The sequence below is a fragment of the Coregonus lavaretus genome (genome assembly GCF_964263955.1).
Source record: "Coregonus lavaretus genome assembly, contig: HAP1_SCAFFOLD_5973, whole genome shotgun sequence".
Lineage (NCBI taxonomy): Eukaryota > Metazoa > Chordata > Actinopteri > Salmoniformes > Salmonidae > Coregonus > Coregonus lavaretus.
The window spans coordinates 12,501-31,475 of NW_028165161.1; the positions used below are offsets into that span (position 1 = coordinate 12,501).

At 45.1% G+C, this 18,975-nt stretch overlaps 1 protein-coding gene across 1 annotated transcript; it reads right to left on the reverse strand.

The window, feature by feature from the left end:
- Positions 1–297: 297 nt before the first annotated feature.
- On the reverse strand, positions 298–14,705 carry LOC311116208 (uncharacterized protein; the record flags this gene model as incomplete). The annotated part of the gene is made up of 3 exons (XM_084191328.1): positions 298–4,137; positions 11,223–11,291; positions 14,112–14,705. Coding segments are annotated over 3 exons (686 nt in total), but the record flags the coding sequence as incomplete, so codon positions are not given.
- Positions 14,706–18,975: the final 4,270 nt, after the last annotated feature.

The following is an 18,975-nucleotide window of genomic DNA, read 5'->3' on the forward strand; positions in this document are numbered from 1 at the left end:
TAGCAAGCCACGGTCACGTGACTCACTGTCTGTAGGAGCGATTCATTTTTGTGAACGGGGTGGTGTACCTAATATATATATATGTTTACCTTTCAGAAAATCAGCAGTTATTTCTGGTCGTTTATCAAAATTAGCGGGCTAACTCATTGATCCAGTTTTATAGTATACCCCTCAGGCTAGGCTAGAGGCACAGCCTGTTTACTCTGGAGATACAGGTCTGTCAATTATGGTCCCTAATTCTCTTTTTCCTGAAGTGTGCACTTGATATTCAGACATGGAACGGAGAGACAAGAGGCATGACATCCCCCTTTAAACTTTATTAGTTCTCTCATTATTGTTTAACAAAGCAAAACACCAAATTATGAAGGCATCGTTTTCATTTCGTAGCACTGAACTGTAATTCGTTCAGTAATTCATTGTTTTCATGGTACTGTACTTTACTGTTATTCATTGGATGTTCTGTATAGCATGGCACCACTGAAAGGAATAATTAATAAACGCATAGTGGCGAACATGGGACAACACATTTTCCAAAAACCCAGAGATTAAAAGAGAGTAAATCAATAGAACAAAACATATCAGCCATCACGCGGGGTAAATACTCAAAATTACAAAACATCTGCAAGCGATACACAACCAAGCATCTGCACTTAAACCCTTTTATATGTTAGAAATAAGGCAAATTCATTTGATACAATTATCGACAATCTGGTTAATAGAGGATGAGAAGATAAAAGAGAGAGAGGAGACTATTATAATGCCTGACTGTGTCTTCAATGGAACCCTAATCCCTATATAGTGCACTACTTCTGACCAGGGCCCACAGGGCACTATGTAGGGAATAGGGTGCCATTCAGGACACAGCCCCATGTTTGTGAAGTTCTAAGCGATTCCGGCATTGGGAAAGAAAAGGACGAAGAAGGACCATAATCAATCTGTTGAAAGACTACAAGACACCGGACTTCCTGTAGTTCAAAGTGTTTGTCGGTGCTGATAAGGAGCGATTTCCTGTTTTTACTGAGTTTTTTTCTGCGTCTCAAGTGGCACCCCCTTCCCTATGTAGTGCACTACTTTTGGCCAGGGCTCAAATGGCTCTGTTGAAAAGTAGTGCACTACATAGGGAATAGTGTGCTGCTTGGTACCCAGCGTTAGTCTGCAGATACAGATGCTGCTCTCTGAACATCAGACATTGTCAGAGCTTCTGTGTGTGTCTGTGTGTGTGTGTGTGCATCTCTCTCTGTGTGTGTGTGTGTGTGTGTGTGTGTGTGTGTGTGTGTGTGTGTGTGTGTGTGTGTGTGTGTGCATGTGAACATCAGACATGATCAGAGCTTCATCTCACTGATGAAAGCAAAGCAGCTGGAGCTGAGAGATGGTGAGGGAGTCATTTTGATGTGTGTGTGTGTGTGTGTCTCTGGTTGTGTGTGTGTGTCTCTGGTTGTGTGTGTCTCTGGTTGTGTGTGTGTGTGTGTGTGTCTCTGGTTGTGTGTGTGTGTGTCTCTGGTTGTGTGTGTGTGTCTCTGGTTGTGTGTGTGTGTGTCTCTGGTTGTGTGTGTGTGTGTCTCTGGTTGTGTGTGTGTGTCTCTGGTTGTGTGTGTGTGTGTCTCTGGTTGTGTGTGTGTGTGTCTCTGGTTGTGTGTGTGTGTCTCTGGTTGTGTGTGTCTCTGGTTGTGTTTGTGTGTGTGTGTGTGTGTGTCTCTGGTTGTGTGTGTGTGTGTCTCTGGTTGTGTGTGTGTGTGTGTGTGTCTCTGGTTGTGTGTGTGTGTGTCTCTGGTTGTTTGTGTGTGTGTCTCTGGTTGTGTGTGTGTGTGTCTCTGGTTGTGTGTGTGTGTGTCTCTGGTTGTGTGTGTGTGTGTCTCTGGTTGTGTGTGTGTGTGTGTGTGTGTGTATGTAGCAAGGTATTCGTTGCTGACGATGTGACTAGGCATCGGAGCTGAAACGTGTGTGTGTTGATGATGTTGTGGTGTACTCCTGTGTGTGTGTGTTGATGATGTTGTGATGTACTCCTGTGTGTGTGTGTTGACGATGTTGTGGTGTACTCCTGTGTGTGTGTGTTGATGATGTTGTGGTGTACTCCTGTGTGTGTGTTGATAATTTTGTGGTGTACTCCTGTGTATGTGTGTTGATGATGTTGTGGTGTACTCCTGTGTGTGTGTGTGTTGATAATTTTGTGGTGTACTCCTGTGTGTGTGTTGATGATGTTGTGGTGTACTCCTGTGTGTGTGTCATGTGGTGTTCTGTTGTTTTTACAGTTCCATGCTCCCACAATGTTCTAGACTCTAGATGGCGTGTAAGGTTAGGTGGAACGCTCCCACAATGTTCTAGACTCTAGATGGCATGTAAGGTTAGATGGAACGCTCCCACAATGTTCTAGACTCTAGATGGCATGTAAGGTTAGATGGAATGCTCCCACAATGTTCTAGACTCTAGATGGCATGTAAGGTTAGATGGAACGCTCCCACAATGTTCTAGACTCTAGATGGCGTGTAAGGTTAGGTGGAACGCTCCCACAATGTTCTAGACTCTAGATGGCGTGTAAGGTTAGATGGAACGCTCCCACAATGTTCTAGACTCTAGATGGCATGTAAGGTTAGATGGAATGCTCCCACAATGTTCTAGACTCTAGATGGCATGTAAGGTTAGATGGAACGCTCCCACAATGTTCTAGACTCTAGATGGCGTGTAAGGTTAGGTGGAACACTCCCACAATGTTCTAGACTCTAGATGGCGTGTAAGGTTAGATGGAACGCTCCCACAATGTTCTAGACTCTAGATGGCATGTAAGGTTAGGTGGAACACTCCCACAATGTTCTAGATGGCGTGTAAGGTTAGATGGAACACTCCCACAATGTTCTAGATGGCGTGTAACAGAGATATTATGTTTAGATATGATTCATATTCTCAATATAAGGGTGTAGAATGGAAGGGTAGTCCAACAGAAGGTTTAGTCCTCTGGCACTATGGCTAATATGGGAATGGCTATTAGTAGTAGTTAGATCTAACAGACTGCCAGGTGTCTCACCACTCATCTCTTCAGTTAGATCTAACAGACTGCCAGGTGTCTCACAACTCATCTCTTCAGTTAGATCTAACAGACTGCCAGGTGTCTCACCACTCATCTCTTCAGTTAGATCTAACAGACTGCCAGGTATCTCACCACTCATCTCTTCAGTTAGATCTAACAGACTGCCAGGTGTCTCACCACTCATCTCTTCAGTTAGATCTAACAGACTGCCAGGTATCTCACCAATCATCTCTTCAGTTAGATCTAACAGACTAACAGGTATCTCACAAATCATCTCTTCAGTTAGATCTAACAGACTGCCAGGTATCTCACCAATCATCTCTTCAGTTAGATCTAACAGACTGCCAGGTGTCTCACCACTCATCTCTTCAGTTAGATCTAACAGACTGCCAGGTGTCTCACAACTCATCTCTTCAGTTAGATCTAACAGACTGCCAGGTATCTCACCAATCATCTCTTCAGTTAGATCTAACAGACTGCCAGTTATCTCACCACTCATCTCTTCAGTTAGATCTAACAGACTGCCAGGTGTCTCACCACTCATCTCTTCAGTTAGATCTAATAGACTGCCAGGTGTCTCACCACTCATCTCGTCAGTTAGATCTAATAGACTGCCAGGTGTCTCACCACTCATCTCTTCAGTTAGATCTAACAGACTGCCAGGTGTCTCACCACTCATCTCTTCAGTTAGATCTAACAGACTGCCAGGTGTCTCACCACTCATCTCTTCAGTTAGATCTAATAGACTGCCAGGTGTCTCACCACTCCTCTCTTCAGTTAGATATGTTAGAGTCCTCTATTACATGTTAATTGTTTTACATACATATTTGATTTTGATCAATGATTCATTTAATGAATGACAGATTTCTTAATAAAGATTGATTGATTATTAATTTCATTGATGACAGATTACATCATTTCATTATAATAAAGATTCACAAAGTAATTAAAAAAGTAAAACAGGTGAATGCGTTATGTTATGTTGGATGACTGGTTCTTTTTCCTCTGGTCCTGCAGTATCAGAGGGTGTAGAGGTACTGTCATTCTTCACACTGTTGGCTGGTTGATTGTCCCTCCTCCTCCTCCTGCTGCTCATTCTTTCATCTCTGTGGGATCTGGATGGAAAGAATAAAAGATAAAAGAGGGCAGAAAAGAAGAAGAAGAAGAAAAAGAAGAAGAAGAAGAAGAAGTCGATGACGCAAGGGTGCAAAACTAGAACAACCTTTTCCAGAAACAGAGTTTGACCTTCAGAAGTACAATCACAGCCTGCACAATAGACCTTATTCACATTGCGATCATGATTGGTCAAGATCCAGGAAGTTGAATTGCTCCTCATTTACCCCATGATGTTGGGCCACATTTTGTTATGTTACAGCCTTATTCTAAAATGGATTAAATTATTTTTTTCCCTCATGAATCTACACACAATCCTCCATAATGACAAAGCAAAAACAGGATTTTATACAGTGAGGGAAAAAAGTATTACATTTACGTCATTTAGCAGACGCTCTTATCCAGAGCGACTTACAGTTAGTGAATACATATATATATTTTTTTATACTGGCCCCCCGTGGGAATCGAACCCACAACCCTGGCGTTGCAAACGCCATGCTCTATCAACTGAGCTACATCCCTGCCGGCCATTCCCTCCCCTACCCTGGACGACGCTGGGCCAGTTGTGCGCCGCCCATGGGTCTCCCGGTCGCGGCCGGCTGCGACAGAGCCTGGATTCAAACCAGGATCTCTAGTGGCACAGTTAGCACTGCGATGCAGTGCCTTAGACCACTGCGCCACTCAGGAGTAGTTGATCCCCTGCTGATTTTGTAAGTTTGCCCACTGACAAAGACATGATCAGTCTATAATTTTAATGGTAGGTTTATTTGAACAGTGAGAGACAGAATAAAAAAAAAATCCAGAAAAACGCATGTAAAAAATGTTATAAATGGATTTGCATTTTAATGAGGGAAATAAGTATTTGACCCCTCTGCAAAACATTACTTAGTACTTGGTGGCAAAACCCTTGTTGGCAATCACAGAGGTCAGACGTTTTTTGTAGTTGGCCACCAGGTTTGCACACATCTCAGGAGGGATTTTGTTCCACTCCTCTTTGCAGATCTACTCGTCATTAAGGTTTCGAGGCTGACGTTTGGCAACTCGAACCTTCAGCTCCCTCCACAGATTTTCTATGGGATTAAGGTCTGGAGACTGGCTAGGCCACTCCAGGACCTTAATGTGCTTCTTCTTGAGCCACTCCTTTGTTGCCTTGGCCGTGTGTTTTGGGTCATTGTCATGCTGGAATACCCATCCACTACCCATTTTCAATGCCTGGCTGAGGGAAGGAGGTTCTCACCCAAGATTTGACGGTACATGGTCCTGTCCATCGTCCCTTTGATGTGGTGAAGTTGTCCTGTCCCCTTAGCAGAAAAACACCCCCAAAGCATAATGTTTTCACCTCCATGTTTGACAGTGGGGATGGTGTTCTTGGGGTCATAGGCAGCATTCCTCCTCCTCCAAACACGGCGAGTTGAGTTGATACCAAAGAGCTCGATTTTGGTCTCATCTGACTACAACACTTTTACCCAGTTCTCCTCTGAATCATTCAGATGTTCATTGGAAAACTGACAGCCCTGTATATGTGCTTTCTTGAGCAGGGGGACCTTGCGGGCGCTGCAGGATTTCAGTCCTTCAGGGCGTAGTGTGTTACCAATTGTTTTCTTGGTGACTATGGTCCCAGCTGCCTTGAGATCATTGACAAGATCCTCCCGTGTAGTTCTGGGCTAATTCCTCACCGTTCTCATGATCATTGCAACTCCACAAGGTGAGATCTTGCATGGAGCCCCAGGCCGAGGGAGATTGACAGTTATTTTGTGTTTCTTCCATTTGCGAATAATTGCACCAAATGTTGTCACCTTCTCACCAAGCTGATTGGCGATGGTCTTGTAGCCCATTCCAGCCTTGTGTAGGTCTACAATCTTGTCCCTGACATCCTTGGAGAGCTCTTTGGTCTTGGCCATGGTGGAGAGTTTGGAATCTGATTGATTGATTGCTTCTGTGGACAGGTGTATTTTATACAGGTAACAAACTGAGATTAGGAGCACTCCCTTTAAGAGTGTGCTCCTAATCTCAGCTCATTAACTGTATAAAAGACACCTGGGAGCCAGAAATCTTTCTGATTGAGAGGGGGTCAAATACTTATTTCCCTCATTAAAATGCAAATCAATTTATAACATTTTTGACATGCGTTTTCTGGATTTTTTTGTTGTTATTCTGTCTCTCACTGTTCAAATAAACCTACCATTAAAATTATAGACTGATCATTTCTTTGTCAGTGGGCAAACGAACAAAATCACCAGGGGATCAAATACTTTTTTCCCTCACTGTACATTTTTGCAAATGTATAAAAAAACAAAAACAAAAATACCTTATTTACATAAGTATTCAGACCCTTTGCTATGAGAATCGAAATTGAGCTCAGGTGCATCCTGTTTCCATTGATAATCCTTGAGATGTTTCTACAACTTGATTGGAGTCCACCTGTGGTAAATTCAATTGATTGGACATGATTTGGAAAGGCACACACCTGTCTATGTAAGGTCCCACAGTTGACAGTGCATGTCAGAGCAAAAACCAAGCCATGAGGTCGAAGGAATTGTCCGTATACCTCAGAGACAGGATTGTGTCGAGGCACAAATCTGGGGAAGGGTACCAAAAAATCTCTGCAGCATTGAAGGTCCCCAAGAACACAGTGACCTCCATCATTCTTAAATGGAAGAAGTTTGGAACCACCAAGACTCTTCCTAGAGCTGGCCGCCCGGCCAAACTGAGCAATCGGGGGAGAAGGGCCTTGGTCAAGGAGGTGACCAAGAATATGATGGTCACTCTGACAGAGCTCTACAGTTCCTCTGTGGAGCTGGGAGAACCTTCCAGAAGGACAGCCATCTCTGCAGCACTCCACCAATCAGGCCTTTATGGTAGAGTGGCCAGACGGAAGCCACTCCTCAGTAAAAGGCAAATGACAGCCCGCTTGGAGTTTGCCAAAAGGCACCTAAAGAACTCTCAGATCATGAGAAAGAAGATTCTCTGGTCTGATGAAACCAAGATTGAACTATTTGGCCTGAATGCCAAGCGTCACATCTGTAAGAAACCTGGCACCATCCCTACGGTGAAGCATGGTGGTGGCAGCATCTTGCTGTGGGGATGTTTTTCAGTGGCAGGGACTGGGAGACTAGTCAGGATCGAGGGAAAGATGAATGGAGCAAAGTACAGAGAGATCCTTGATGAAAACCTGCTCCATAGCACTCAGGACCTCTGCCTGGGACGAAGGTTCACCTTCCAACAGGACAATGATCCTAAGCATACAGCCAAGACAACGTATGAGTGGCTTCGGGACAAGTCTCTGAATGTCCTTGAGTGGCCCAGCCAGAGCCTGGACTTAAACCTGATCGAACATCTCTGGAGAGCGACACTCCCCATCCAACCTGACAGAGCTTGAGAGGATCTGCAGAGAAGAATGGGAGAAACTCCCCAAATACAGGTGTGCCAAGCTTGTAGCGTCATACATAGGCGGCAGGTAGCTTAGTGGTTAAGAGCGTTGTGCCAGTAACCGAAATGTCGCTGGTTCTAATCCCCGAGCCGACTAGGTGAAAAATCTGTCGATGTGCAAAGCACTTAACCCTCATTTATCCTGTAATCGCCCTAATTTCAGCTGTAATTGCTGCCAAAGGTGCTTCAACAAAGTACTGAGTAAATGGTCTGAATACTTATGTAAGAGAGAGAGAGAGAGAGAGAGAGAGAGAGAGAGAGAGAGAGAGATGCAGGAGTGGATGTGCCTGTGTGGAGAGGAAAAGAGGGAGAGTGTATCTATGCATAGTCACTTTACCCCTACCTACATGTACAAATTACCTCGACTAACCTGTACCTCCGCACATTGACATGTACCGGTACCCCCTGTATATAGCCTCGTTATTGTTACTTTTTATTTTATTTTTACTTTAGTAAATATTTTCTTAACTCTATTTCTTGAACTGCATTGTTGGTTAAGGGCTTGTAAGTAAGCATTTCACGATAAGGTTGTATTCGGCGCATGTGACAGATATTTTGATTTGATGGAGCGAGGGAGAGATGGAGTGAGGGATGGAGGGAGAGAAGGAGGGGGGATGGAGGGAGAGAAGGAGAGGGGGATGGAGGGAGAGAAGGAGAGGGGGATGGAGAGAGAGAGAGAAGGAGAGGGGATGGAAGGAGGGAGAGAAGGAGAGGGGATGGAAGGAGGGAGAGAAGGAGAGGGGGATGGAGGGAGAGAAGGAGAGGGGGATGGAGGGAGAGAAGGAGAGGGAGATGGAGGGAGAGAAGGAGAGGGGGATGGAGGGAGAGAAGGAGAGGGGGATGGAGGGAGAGAAGGGGGGGATGGAGGGAGAGAAGGAGAGGGGGATGGAGGGAGAGAAGGAGAGGGGTATGGAGGGAGAGAAGGAGAGGGGGATGAGGGAGAGAAGGAGAGGGGGATGGAGGGAGAGAAGGAGAGGGGGATTGAGGGAGAGAAGGGGGGGGATGGAGGGAGAGAAGGAGAGGGGGATGGAGGGAGAGAAGGAGAGGGGGATGGAGGGAGAGAAGGAGAGGGGGATGAGGGAGAGAAGGAGAGGGGATGGAAGGAGGGAGAGATGGAGAGGGGGATTTAGGGAGAGAAGGAGAGGGGGATGGAGGGAGAGAAGGAGTGGGGATGGAAGGAGGGATAGAAGGAGAGGGGGATAGAGGGAGAGAAGGAGAGGGGGATGGAGAGAGAGAAGGAGAGGGGATGGAAGGAGGGAGAGATGGAGAGGGGGATTTAGGGAGAGAAGGAGAGGGGGATGGAGGGAGAGAAGGAGTGGGGATGGAAGGAGGGATAGAAGGAGAGGGGGATAGAGGGAGAGAAGGAGAGGGGGATGGAGAGAGAGAAGGAGAGGGGGATAGAGAGAGAGAAGGAGAGGGGATGGAAGGAGGGAGAGAAGGAGAGGGGGATGGAGGGAGAGAAGGAGAGGGGGATGGAGGGAGAGAAGGAGAGGGGGATAGAGGGAGAGAAGGAGAGGGGATGGAAGGAGGGAGAGAAGGAGAGGGGATGGAAGGAGGGAGAGAAGGAGAGGGGGATGGAGGGAGAGAAGGAGAGGGGATGGAAGGAGGGAGAGAAGGAGAGGGGGATGGAGGGAGAGAAGGAGAGGGGGATGGAAGGAGGGAGAGAAGGAGAGGGGATGGAAGGAGGGAGAGAAGGAGAGGGGGATGGAGGGAGAGAAGGAGAGGGGATGGAAGGAGGGAGAGAATGAGAGGGGGATGAGGGAGAGAAGGAGAGGGGGATGGAGGGAGAGAAGGAGAGGGGATGGAAGGAGGGAGAGAAGGAGAGGGGGATAGAGGGAGAGAAGGAGGGGGGGATGGAGGGAGAGAAGGAGAGGGGGATAGAGGGAGAGAAGGAGAGGGGATGGAAGGAGGGAGAGAGAGAAGGAGAGGGGGAGAGAGGGAGAGAAGGAGAGAGGATGGAAGGAGGGAGAGAAGGAGAGGGGGATGGAGGGAGAGAAGGAGAGGGGATGGAAGGAGGGAGAGAAGGAGAGGGGGATGAGGGAGAGAAGGAGAGGGGGATGGAGGGAGAGAAGGAGAGGGGATGGAAGGAGGGAGAGAAGGAGAGGGGGATGGGGGAGAGAAGGAGAGGGGATGGAAGGAGGGAGAGAAGGAGAGGGGGATAGAGGGAGCGAAGGAGAGGGGATGGAAGGAGGAAGAGAATGAGAGGGGGATGGAGGGAGAGAAGGAGAGGGGATGGAAGGAGGGAGAGAAGGAGAGGGGGATGGAGGGAGAGAAGGAGAGGGGGATGGTGGAAGAGAAGGAGAGGGGGATAGAGGGAGAGAGTGAAGGAGGGTGAAGCTGAATAGATGCCAGGCATAAAATAAAGTTATATCTAGAACCTAAAAGGGTTCTTCACCTGTCCCAATAGGATAATCTTTTGAAGAACCTTTTTAGGTTCCATATAGGACCCTTTACACAGAGGTTCTACATGGAACCCAGAAGAGTTCTATCTGAATCCAAAAAAGGGTTGTACCTGGACCCAAAAGGGTTCTCCTATTGGGTCAGCCAAAGAACCCTTTTGGAACCGTTTCTTCTAAGAGTGTAATTCAACTAGTGGCTTAGTGGAGAGTTTGCAAAGTTTGGTAACAGAATGACAGCACAAACCATCATTCTGTTACCAAACTGTTTTCAAGTAAATGTCTTTTTATAAAATGTTCTTTGGAAATTGTTCAAATTAGTCTTTGTGCGTAGAGTTGTATGGTTTGTTTGACTTTGTAATAATTGGTTTTTGTTTGACATACATTTTAGAGTGAAATATCTGAGTCTCAGCATCACTCTGTTACCATGGAATTGTCCTTAACTAAATTCAAATCTTGGTAGTGTTCTCAGTAGTGTACTTTTCTGCCATGTAGCGATGTAGCTAACTATTATAACTACACACTTAAATATAAATAAAATATATGGGTGAAGTAGGCAAGAATGTCCTTTATTTTTCGGCATCAGACCTGATTCTCACTTGAAACATAGTTTTTTGTGTTTAACAGACTAAATTACACATTCTGTCAACATCTGGCATCAGAGTGATCAGTTCTTGCAATTTGTAATCGATGACATTTCAGATTTACATATAATAGTTTGGATGTAGTGAACTACTTTTTCAAAGTAACTTTAGTTAAGTAAACTATAATTTTCTTTAGTGTAGCTTAACTTCTTCCAGTGTGAGGTAATTGGTAGCCTGGTAAACTATAATTTTCTTAAGGGTAGCTTTCCCCACTGGTCACTCACTGGTTGAATCAACGTTGTTTCCACGTCTTCCAACGAATTGACGTCTGTGCCCAGTGGGACATGAGGCTTAACTTCTTCCAGTGTGAAGTAATTGGTAGCTTGGAAACTATATTTTCAGAGTAGCTTCCCCAACACTGTGTGCGTGTGTGTGTTTGTGTGCGTGAGTGTGTGTGTTGATTGTGTGTGTGTGTTGATTGTGTGTGTGTGTTGATTGTGTGTGTGTGTGCGTGCGTGTGTGTTGATTGTGTGTGTGTGTGTTGATTGTGTGTGTGTGTTGATTGTGTGTGTGTGTTGATTGTGTGTGTGCGTGCGTGTGTGTGTGTGTTGATTGTATGTGTGTGTTGATTGTGTGTGTGTTGATTGCGTGTGAGAGAGAGAGAGCCTCCAAACTCACCTTTGGTCTGAGTGCTGTTGGTTGGAGTTAGTTCAGATCCATCCAAGCCCTCGCCCTGAGCATTTATTTCTTGTAGACAGACAGAAAAGGAGGAGGAGACGAGTAGAGAGAGAAAGAGAGAGAGAGACAGACAGAGAGAGAGAGAGAGGAGAGAGAGACAGAGAGAGAGACAGAGAGAGAGAGAGAGAGAGGAGAGAGAGACAGAGAGAGAGAGAGAGAGAGAGAGGAGAGAGAGACAGAGAGAGAGAGAGAGAGAGAGAGGAGAGAGAGACAGAGAGAGAGAAATATTTTTTATTGTGAAACAAACAAGAAATAAGACAAAAAAACTGAAAACTTGAGCGTGCATAACTATTCACCCCCCCAAAGTCAATACTTTGTAGGCCACCTTTTGCAGCAATTACAGCTGTAAGTCTCTTGGGGTATGTCTCTATAAGCTTGGTACATCTAGCCACTGGGATTTTTGCCCATTCTTCAAGGCAAAACTGCTCCAGCTCCTTCAAGTTGGATGGGTTCCGCTGGTGTATAGCAATCTTTAAGTCATACCACAAATTCTCAATTGGATTGATGTCTGGGCTTCGACTAGGCCATTCCAAGACATTTAAATGTTTCCCCTTAAACCACTCGAGTGTTGCTTTAGCAGTATGCTTAGGGTCATTGTCCTGCTGGAAGGTGAACCTCCGTCCCAGTCTCAAATCTCTGGAAGACTGAAACAATTTTCCCTCAATAATTTCTCTGTATTTAGCGCTATCCATCATTCCTTCAATTCTGACCAGTTTCCCAGTCCCTGCCGATGAAAAACATCTCCACAGCATGATGCTGCCACCACCATGCTTCACTGTGGGGATGGTGTTCTCGGGGTGATGAGAGGTGTTGGGTTTGTGCCAGACATAGCATTCTCCTTGATGGCCAAAAAGCTCAATTTTAGTCTCATCTGACCAGAGTACCTTCTTCCATATGTTTGGGGAGTCTCCCACATGCCTTTTGGCGAACATCAAACGTGTTTGCTTATTTTTTTCTTTAAGCAATGGCTTTTTTCTGGCCACTCTTCCATAAAGCCCAGCTCTGTGGAGTGTACGGCTTAAAGTGGTCCTATGGACAGATACTCCAATCTCCACTGTCGAGCTTTGCAGCTCCTTCAGGGTTATCTTTGGTCTCTTTGTTGCCTCTCTGATTAATGCCCTCCTTGCCTGGTCCGTGAGTTTTGGTGGGCGGCCCTCTCTTGGCAGGTTTGTTATGGTGCCATATTCTTTTAATTTTATAATAATGGATTTAATGGTGCTCTGTGGGATGTTCAAAGTTTCTGATATTTTTTTTATAACCCAACCCTGATCTGTACTTCTCCACAACTTTGTCCCTGACCTGTTTGGAGAGCTCCTTGGTCTTCATGGTGCCGCTTGCTTGGTGGTGCCCCTTGCTTAGTGGTGTTGCAGACTCTGGGGCTTTACAGAACAGGTGTATATATACTGAGATCAGGTGACAGATCATTTGACACTTAGATTGCACACAGGTGGACTTTATTTAACTAATTATGTGACTTCTGAAGGTAATTGGTTGCACCAGATCTTATTTAGGTGCTTCATAGCAAAGGGGGTGAATACATATGCACGCACCACTTTTCCGTTGTTTATTTTTCTGAATTGTTTGAAACAAGTAATTTTTTTCATTTCACTTCACCAATTTGGACTATTTTGTGTATGTCCATAACATGAAATCCAAATAAAAATCCATTTAAATTACAGGTTGTAAAGCAACATAATAGGAAAAATGCCAAGGGGGATGAATACTTTTGCAAGGCAATGTATCTCCTACATCAGTGGTTCCCAACCTTTTTTGGTTACTGTACCACCAACTGAATTCATGGAGTACCCCTGAAGTACCCCCTCATGTGCATTTTACCAGTAGGCCTATGGTCTTATGGGTCTTCTCAAGTACCCCTGTGGATAGACCAAGCACCCCCAGGGTCCTAGTACCGTCTATGGATAGACCAAGCACCCCCAGGGTCCTAGTACCGTCTATGGATAGACCTAGCACCCCCAGGGTCCTAGTACCGTCTATGGATAGACCTAGCACCCCCAGGGTCCTAGTACCGTCTATGGATAGACCAAGCACCCCCAGGGTCCTAGTACCGTCTATGGATAGACCAAGCACCCCCAGGGTCCTAGTACCGTCTATAGATAGACCTAGCACCCCCAGGGTCCTAGTACCCTCTCTGGATAGACCAAGCACCCCCAGGGTCCTAGTACCGTCTATGGATAGACCAAGCACCCCCAGGGTCCTAGTACCGTCTATGGATAGACCTAGCACCCCCAGGGTCCTAGTAACCCTGGATGGGAACCACTGTTCTAGAGCCTCTGCACTAAACTTCTGCTCTCCACAATGTCTTCACAAGGTCTCCACAAGGTCTCCACAAGGTCTCCACAAGGTCTTCACAAAGCCTTTTAACCAACTGAGTGAGCAGTTTGCTCATACACCCACAACTGTTGTACTATTATGAACTAACAGAAGAGTTGATTCGCTAACACAATGTACTTGATTCTCTTGTCTCTTCCCCTGTGTAACCTCTTTCCTCTTCCCCTGTGTAACCTCTTTCCTCTTCCCCTGTGTAACCTCTTTCCTCTGCCCCTGTGTAACTTCGTCTCTTCCCCTGTGTAACCACTTTCCTCTGCCCCTGTGTAACCTCTTGCCTTTTCCCCTGTGTAACCTATTGTCTCTTCCCCTGTGTAACCTATTTACTCTTCCCCTGTGTAACCTCTTGTCGCTTCCCCTGTGTAACCCCTTGCTTATTTCCCTATGTAACCTCTTGTGGCAGAGATGTAAAGTGACATGTACACACAACTAAATTACATTAAATGTACATGTACAAATCATTAGATGACATCAACTACTCACTTTCACTAGCAGTAGTGTCTTTCTCCTTCTCCTTCTCCATCTTCTTCTCCTCCTCCTCCTCCTCCTCCTCCCCCATATCCTTCTCCTCCTCCCTCTCCTCCCCCATCTTCTTATCCTTCTCCTTCTCCTTCTCCTCCTCCATCTTCTTCTCCTTCTCCTCCTTCTCCTCCTCCTCCTCCCCCATATCCTTCTCCTCCTCCTTCTCCTCCCCCATCTTCTTCTCCTTCTCCTCCTCCTTCTCCATCTTCTTCTCCTTCTCCTTCTCCATCTTCTTCTCCTTCTCCTTCTCCTTCTCCTTCTCCTTCTCCTTCTCATCCTCCTTCTCCATCTTCTTCTCCTTCTCCATCTTCATCTCCTTCTCCTCCTCCTCCTCCTCCATCTCCATCTTTCGCTCCTTCTCCTTCTCCATTTTCTTCTCCATCTTCTTCTCTATCTTCTTCTCCATCTCCCTCTCCTTCTCCTCCTCCTTCTCCATCTTCTTCTCCTTCTTCATCTCCATCTCCATCTCCTTCTCCTTCTCCTTCTCCTTCTCCTCCTCCTTCTCTTCCCCTTCCTCCTCCTCTTCCTCCTCCTCTTCCTCCTTCTCTTCAGGTTCTGCATGGGAGAGAACAGAACACACAAACATACACAGTTAAACAATAATCCAAACTGAGTTCTCTTTAAATTACTTGGTTGCTTTGGAAACAATTCGCTTGCAATGGATAAAATTGCTTTTGTAATTTAGACGATGACTGCAATGACATGTGTGGACAGACTGTTCTGAGTAGCTCCTTGTTTGTAACAAGTAATACAGGCATTTGAACAGAAAGGTCAGGACAGTCTATGTCTCAATCAGAAATAGCACCCTATTCCCTATATAGTGCACTACTTTTGGCTCTCGTCAGACTAAATAGGGATAGGGTGCTATTAGGGACACAACCTCTGTTATAGTCTGATCACTTCCAACACTCCAGTCAGACAGTGAGTCACCAAGTTAGTCAACTACAACAACAACAACAGCGTCAAGCCTCGCCCCCACCTTCCCCCACCAGAAACAAATTAAATCGCCAACTTCTAACTAACTGGCGGCTTGACATTTACATTTTCACTAGGAGGCAACGGAGGGTACTTTAAGCATCAAAGTGGCTCATGTCTGGAAATTCAATGTTTTCCTAAAGAGTCCCACTTCAAACAGAGACAAAACAAATATGAGGAGAGAGAGGAGAGAGAGAGGAGAGAGAGAGGAGAGAGGGAGATACGCATGAAAAATTAATTACAGAATGTGGTCCTGAGGCGTCATGAGAAGGGAAGCTCCCCTCGTCCTCACCTCTCCGTCTCCCCCCCCCCCATTTCCCTCACTCCCAAAGCAAAGCTTGCTGCCTTCCCCTCTCTCCCCTCGTCTCCCTCTCAGCAGTCACACAGGGCCCTCTCTCCCGCTCTCTCCCTCACTCCCAAACCAATTCTTCTCTGCCTTCCCATCTGTCTTCTTTGTCCTCCTCAAACCCCGGCTCCAAACGAACTGTGCCGTAAAAAACAACTTGTCCCCCCCCGGGGCATCTCGACATGTAAACAATGACAGTTCCTTAGGAGTGATGGAACAGAGTGTATTATTCCAAACGATTTTCCATGTACATCTATTTTCAACAAACTGTTTCTACCAGACCTGGGTTCAAATACTATTTGAAATCGTTAAAATACTTTTGAGTGTTTGCTCTAGCCTGCCAGATGGGTGATGTTTGCCATTTTGGGGATGTAATATTGGTTCATTAAGTCAGGCTCAATCAAACGCTTCGTAAACAACAGGTGTAGACTAAGAGTGAAATGCTTACTTACTTCCCAACAATGCAGAGAGAGAAAAAAGAAAGAATAAATACACAATGAGTAACGATAACTTGGCTATATACACGGGGTACCAGTACTCTGTCAATGATAACTTGGCTATATACACGGGGTACCAGTACTGAGTCAATGATAACTTGGCTATATACACAGGGTACCAGTACTGAGTCAATGATAACTTGGCTATATACAGGAGGTACCAGTACTGAGTCAATGATAACTTGGCTATATACAGGAGGTACCAGTACTGAGTCAATGATAACTTGGCTATATACAGGAGGTACCAGTACTGAGTCAATGATAACTTGGCTATATACACGGGGTACCAGTACTGAGTCAATGATAACTTGGCTATATACACAGGGTACCAGTACCGAGTCAATGATAAATTGGCTATATACACAGGGTACCAGTACTGAGTCAATGATAACTTGGCTATATACACGGGGTACCAGTACTGAGTCAATGATAACTTGGCTATATACACGGGGTACCAGTACTGAGTCAATGATAACTTGGCTATATACACGGGGTACAATTACTGAGTCAATGATAACTTGGCTATATACACGGGGTACCAGTACTGAGTCAATGATAACTTGGCTATATACATGGGGTACCAGTACTGAGTCAATGATAACTTGGCTATATACACGGGTACCAGTACTGAGTCAATGATAACTTGGCTATATACACAGGGTACCAGTACTGAGTCAATGATAACTTGGTTATATACAGGAGGTACCAGTACTGAGTCAATGATAACTTGGCTATATACAGGAGGTACCAGTACTGAGTCAATGATAACTTGGCTATATACAGGAGGTACCAGTACTGAGTCAATGATAACTTGGCTATATACACGGGGTACCAGTACTGAGTCAATGATAACTTGGCTATATACACAGGGTACCAGTACCGAGTCAATGATAACTTGGCTATATACACAGGGTACCAGTACCGAGTCAATGATAACTTGGCTATATACACGGGGTACCATTACTGAGTCAATGATAACTTGGCTATATACACGGGTACCAGTACTGAGTCAATGACAACTTGGCTATATACACGGGGTACCAGTACTGAGTCAATGATAACTTGGCTATATACACGGGGTACCAGTACTGAGTCAATGATAACTTGGCTATATACACGGGGTACCAGTACTGAGTCAATGATAACTTGGCTATATACACGGGGTACCAGTACTGAGTCAATGATAACTTGGCTATATACACGGGGTACCAGTACTGAGTCAATGATAACTTGGCTATATACACGGGGTACCAGTACTGAGTCAATGATAACTTGGCTATATACACGGGGTACAATTACTGAGTCAATGATAACTTGGCTATATACACGGGGTACCAGTACTGAGTCAATGATAACTTGGCTATATACACGGGGTACCAGTACTGAGTCAATGATAACTTGGCTATATACACGGGGTACCAGTACTGAGTCAATGATAACTTGGCTATATACACGGGGTACCAGTACTGAGTCAATGATAACTTGGCTATATACACGGGGTACCAGTACTGAGTCAATGATAACTTGGCTATATACACGGGGTACCAGTACTGAGTCAATGATAACTTGGCTATATACACGGGTTACAAGTACTGAGTCAATGATAACTTGGCTATATACACAGGGTACAAGTACTGAGTCAATGATAACTTGGCTATATACACGGGGTACCAGTACTGAGTCAATGATAACTTGGCTATATACACGGGGTACCAGTACTGAGTCAATGATAACTTGGCTATATACACGGGTACCAGTACTGAGTCAATGATAACTTGGCTATATACACAGGGTACCAGTACTGAGTCAATGATAACTTGGCTATATACAGGAGGTACCAGTACTGAGTCAATGATAACTTGGCTATATACAGGAGGTACCAGTACTGAGTCAATGATAACTTGGCTATATACAGGAGGTACCAGTACTGAGTCAATGATAACTTGGCTATATACACGGGGTACCAGTACTGAGTCAATGATAACTTGGCTATATACACAGGGTACCAGTACCGAGTCAATGATAACTTGGCTATATACACAGGGTACCAGTACCGAGTCAATGATAACTTGGCTATATACACAGGGTACCATTACTGAGTCAATGATAACTTGGCTATATACACGGGTACCAGTACTGAGTCAATGACAACTTGGCTATATACACGGTGTACCAGTACTGAGTCAATGATAACTTGGCTATATACACGGGGTACCAGTACTGAGTCAATGATAACTTGGCTATATACACGGGGTACCAGTACTGAGTCAATGATAACTTGGCTATATACACGGGGTACCAGTACTGAGTCAATGATAACTTGGCTATATACACGGGGTACCAGTACTGAGTCAATGATAACTTGGCTATATACACGGGGTACCAGTACTGAGTCAATGATAACTTGGCTATATACACGGGTACAATTACTGAGTCAATGATAACTTGGCTATATACACGGGGTACCAGTACTGAGTCAATGATAACTTGGCTATATACACGGGGTACCAGTACTGAGTCAATGATAACTTGGCTATATACACGGGGTACCAGTACTGAGTCAATGATAACTTGGCTATATACACGGGGTACCAGTACTGAGTCAATGATAACTTGGCTATATACACGGGGTACCAGTACTGAGTCAATGATAACTTGGCTATATACACGGGGTACCAGTACTGAGTCAATGATAACTTGGCTATATACACGGGTTACAAGTACTGAGTCAATGATAACTTGGCTATATACACAGGGTACAAGTACTGAGTCAATGATAACTTGGTTATATACACGGGGTACAAGTACTGAGTCAATGATAACTTGGCTATATACATGGGGTACCAGTACTGAGTCAATGATAACTTGGCTATATACACGGGGTACAAGTACTGAGTCAATGTGCAGGGGTACGAGGTAATTGAGGTAGATATGTACATATACCGTGCCTTCGGAAAGTATTCAGACCCCTTGACTTTTTCCACATTTTGTTACTTTACAGCCTTAC